The following is a 4,891-nucleotide window of genomic DNA, read 5'->3' on the forward strand; positions in this document are numbered from 1 at the left end:
TTTTTTTTTTTTTTTTTTTTTTGACCTGTGTGAGATCCATATGATTCTTTGTTATATGTTCTGAGATATACATATATAATGGGGATTTTGTTTGGTTAGGTGACAATGAAGAATCCAAATCTTTTGTTGCTTTCGGTTTCGTTACCAAACCCACCACCTGAAGCAATGTCCTTTGATGGACTTCCTTTAGGAGCTATAGAAGCTATTAAAACTACTTACGGGACTGGTTTCCAAATTCTTGATCCTCCAAGAGATGGTTTTAGTCTTACCCTTAAGCTCAATTTCTCTAAAGTTCGTCCTGATGAAGGTTGAGAGTCTCTTTCTCTAATCGATAAAATGACTTGATTTGTTTCGATTTGGAAGTCTGTTTTAATTCTCTCATTCATTTTGGCAGAGTTATTAACGAAGTTAGCTTCCATTAGAGAAGTGGTAATGGGTGCGCCGTTAAAAATCATTTTCAAGCATTTAGCTTCAAGGACGGTTGCTCCTGAGCTGGATAGGCTTGTAGCAATTATGCATAGACCTAACGAGACATTTTTCCTCGTGCCTCAGGTATATATCCACTCGTGAAGAGTTTCATGTTTTAACAATTGATGTTGATTCTTATTTCTAGTAAGGTTATAGAGGGATAAATAACTTAAGTGTGCATCACAGGCGGATAAAGTCACCGTGGCTTTTCCTATGAGGTTTAAAGACTCTGTCGACACAGTTCTAGCGACTTCTTTCCTAAAGGTGACATAATGGACAAAGTTAAAATGTTGAGACAGGTTTTGACCTCTGTAGTTTCTTACTGAAAAGATTGGATCTTATAATATAGGAATTTGTAGAGGCTAGGCGTGCTGCTGCGCTTAATACTGCACCATCTTGTTCGTGGTCTCCAACCGCACCGCAGGAATTAGAGGGAGCTCCTAAAGAAACACTATCTGCTAATGCCGGTTTTGTTACTTTTGGTATGATCTCTCTAAAAAGTATTCTGTTTGATCTCAATTTGCGTCGGTAGTAGTACCAATCTGAAAGAGACTTACTTTGAGAACATCGATATATCGCAGTCATATTTCCTCGGCATGTAGAAGGGAAAAAGCTTGATCGTACTGTCTGGAATTTATCAACCTTTCATGCTTATGTTAGTTACCATGTCAAGGTTAATCTTTCTTTCATATGCACTAAAAATACTAAACACTCAAGTCTCTCTCTGTCTCTTTGCGAATATGAATTTGTTTTGTTGTATTATCACAGTTCTCAGAGGGATTTATGCATACCAGAATGCGGCGTCGTGTGGAGTCTATGATTCAGGTGAAACACAAAACTCGATTTGTCTTTTGTCCTTTCTCTTCAGCTTATTAAAACGGTTTCTTGAATATGTTCTATAGTTAACAAAACCGTGTTGTCTCAGGCTCTGGATCAAGCTAAGCCGTTGGAGAAAGCAAGATCGATGAACAACAAATCATTTAAACGTCTAGTAAGTTTCGAAAACCATGTCCCTGTAAACAATGTGTTTTTGTTTGCATTGTTTTTGAGCTTTGTGTCTTCTTCTTCTTCCTCACAGGGACTCAACGATGTCAACCACACCAACTCGAAGTAGTTCAATTTCTCACAAAGCAATTTTGTATAATTTTGTGAGTAGCTGAGACATGTTTTTTTCTTCTTTTAAAATTGGATTCAATCTCTGATTATTTATTTTTACGTTTCAGATTTGGATGTTTGTACAATTCTTTTCAGATACTCTATACATAGGATCCTGCTAAATATTTGAACAAATGTATAATGTTAATTCTGTAGGAAATTCACCTTTTGATATGAACTGTGTCTATCTTGATCTAANAAAAAAAAAAAAAAAAAAAAAAAAAAAAAAAAAACAAGAAATTGATCCTATCTTAATAATAATGAACTAAAGATATATGGCTGCGCCCGGGTTTGAACCAAGACCTTCAGTGTGTTATGCTGACGTGAGAACCAACTACATCACGAAACCATTTTGAACATCAAAGAGGTTACCATTTTTTTTCTTTTAAGGCAAAACTCGAAATCTGTTTACGGGTCGCTTAAAAATGTTTGAAGCATCTAGTCTAAAACAGATCCATTCATAGTCTACGTACATTACACTTTTCATAAAGGCCCAATGTGTATATGCCTGCACAAAAAATAAAAAGAAGAACACCAAAGTATTGGCTTCGCCCGGGTTCGAACCGGAGACCTTCAGTGTGTTAGACTGACGTGATAACCAACTACACCACGAAACCGTTTTGATCATTTTCCTCTAATTAATTTTTTTATTTATCTACTATTTCATTGTTTTTTTCCCCAACCACATTTGTTTGCTCGCAAACGCAAAACATTTTCTTATGGGAGATATGCTATGCGAGAGAAACATGATTAATTACCATCTTAAATTTTATTTGCAACGTGAACATTATCACCATTTATTGATGTGCTTTGAGACAGAAGTGAGATCACTCTGTTTGTTCATGTTTTATAAAAGTTTAACAACATGTTTTATAAAAAGTTTAACAAAAGTTAAACCAAAAGTTTAACAAAAGAACTATACAAACCCTGTTTTACTTTAAAAGTAGCCTAATTTGTAAATTTGAAATAGCATTTGACTCATGTATTCAAGGAAAAATTGTGATTTTTTCAATATTACACATGCATTCAGAGAAAAATGAGTTTGTATAAAACATATTGAAATATTATATCCAGAAAATATTATATCCCTCTAACCAAAATACAAAATTGCTCGTTCAGAAATTCCAAGACTTGATGAAATTTACACATCATTTTCCAATGATCCCTTGTTGCATCAGTCGCCGATTTGCTTATAGTCTTTAGAAGCTTGACTTCGAAGTTACTAGTCTTTTACGACATTTGGCTAGTGACTGGCAAAAAAAAAAGAATTACAATTTTTGTTTCTCATAGTGGTGAGGAAAAGTTTCCGCTTATCAATCATCATGTGTTGGCAAAATTTTATTTGACAACGATGTTTTCTTTTGTCTTTCCAATAAAGAAGTTTTGTCTGATTGTTTTTGGATATGAATTGTATTTATCCAAGATCCATTTAACACTAGACCAAATGTGGTATTACATCGATTTAATTAATGTCATGTTATTTTATCTATTATATTGGAGATTGGAGATATATACCATACATTATACATAAGTTCAAATTTTAATTAATTTGCCTAATATCATACGATTAATTAATTTGAAACAATTAAAAGTGTATACTAAACAATGGTTAATTTAGATATATTAAACACCTCTCAAAATAGGAAACCAAAAGTAAGAATGTAATGTAACGTATGCTGCATGGCAAGCTTGGTACACGTGTAACATCCGCTTTATTAAGATTCTCAAACTTTTCATGTGTTTAATGATGTGCGGTGTACCCAACGGCTTCCTAATCACTGTTTGACTAGAAGGCTGATTTGTTGGCTTGTGGTGTACGTTTATTATTTTGGTTGTAAGTTTATTTTGTGACATTTTTTTCAAAAATGTATTAGATGCTTAACAACAAATATTAATAAAATAATTGTTAGATATAAATATATATCAAAAAGTTATATCCAACCAACTTACTAATCTAATTATGCTGGTTTGGTGTGATGTGAAGATTCGTTACTCAAGCAAGCAGATAACACAAATATTTTCTAATAATTTGAAATGATAAACCGTATGCAACATTCTACATAAATCGGATATTGCCAAATGTGGGTATCATGATACAACAATAATAGTGAAGTGACATTAGTGCAGTGGCAGGAGGTAAATTCATTTGTAGAAGGCACCATCATACCGGGATCGAGTCCCGGCTTCTACGAATATAGGAATTTGGCTAATGGGCCGGCCAGTTGTGGCCTAATAGTTGACAAAAAAAAAAGATACAACAACAATAGACAACATTTTGTGATGTCGAAAATCATGAAATATTTAGAGAATATGTACTGAATAGCACAATTTTAAAACAAAATTAAGTAAATACCACAATAGTACATTAGCAGATTGCACAATTTTACATTTTTATGTGACTACTTTAGCCTTCTTCCCCTTTCTCCCTTCCTCTCTCTCACCTCTCTCTCTCCCCCTCTTTCCCTCCCCAACGTTCTGAAAAAGTGAATCCCTTCCTCTCTCTCCCCTCTCTCCCTCCCTCTCTCTTCCCTACGTTGAATCTGAAAAAGTGAATCCCTTCTCCTCTTCCCCTCTCTCCCTTCCTCTCTCTCTACCTCTCTCTCTTCCCTACGTTGAATCGTTGAATCTCTCTCACATTACATGTTTCCATTATATGTGTTTTTTTTTAAATGTTTTTTTTTTAATACACAGATAGTTTTAAGTACACAATTAAACTCTCTCACACATGTGAGGGTGTTTATGACTTTATACTTACTCTCATTTAGCCAGCCGATGGTATTTATTAACATAAAACCAAACCGATGGTATTTACTTAATTTAGTTTTAGAATTGTGGTATCTATTAATATTACCCAAATATTTATGCGTAAGTTTTTTACTCAAAACTTATTATCTCATGACAGATTAGTGAATCAATTTATAAAAAAAAAAAACTTGAGATAATATCTTCTGTTATGATATTGTGGGAATCTATATACTTATTTAAGCAACCCTTTAAACAAATAATCTTATTCTATGTAAAATATTACACAAAATGTCACTGTATTTTAATACAAAATATAATAACAGAATTTTAATATTAATTTGTTGTAACCTGAAAATGATTATCCAGAAAAATAGTAATTATTAATTTATTAGGTTACAAGAAATCATTAATAAAATAATTTTGAAATTATTTAATAAAATTATTTCGAAATTATGTAATAAAATAATTAAACAGATTATATTTATTGTTTCAAAATTCTTAGGAAACAATAACAAACTATTTA

The 4,891-nt window shown here is 32.7% G+C and overlaps 1 protein-coding gene and 1 non-coding gene across 2 annotated transcripts in view; one reads left to right on the top strand and one right to left on the bottom strand.

Moving 5' to 3' along the window:
• Positions 1-1,801, top strand: part of LOC104759570 (actin-related protein 2/3 complex subunit 2A-like) — a 2,275-nt gene extending 474 nt beyond the window's left edge. Inside the window, exons 3-10 of the mRNA XM_010482478.1 lie at positions 100-307; positions 395-552; positions 655-732; positions 818-950; positions 1,050-1,141; positions 1,237-1,293; positions 1,394-1,459; positions 1,547-1,801. Coding sequence (XP_010480780.1) covers positions 100-307; positions 395-552; positions 655-732; positions 818-950; positions 1,050-1,141; positions 1,237-1,293; positions 1,394-1,459; positions 1,547-1,582 — 828 coding nt within the window. The 3' untranslated portion in view covers positions 1,583-1,801. The remainder of the gene's footprint in view (positions 1-99; positions 308-394; positions 553-654; positions 733-817; positions 951-1,049; positions 1,142-1,236; positions 1,294-1,393; positions 1,460-1,546) is intronic.
• TRNAV-AAC lies at positions 2,167-2,240 on the bottom strand. The gene has a single exon. It is a non-coding gene; the product is annotated as a tRNA-Val (tRNA).

The sequence above is a fragment of the Camelina sativa genome, chromosome 17 (genome assembly GCF_000633955.1).
Source record: "Camelina sativa cultivar DH55 chromosome 17, Cs, whole genome shotgun sequence".
NCBI classification, from domain to species: domain Eukaryota; kingdom Viridiplantae; phylum Streptophyta; class Magnoliopsida; order Brassicales; family Brassicaceae; genus Camelina; species Camelina sativa.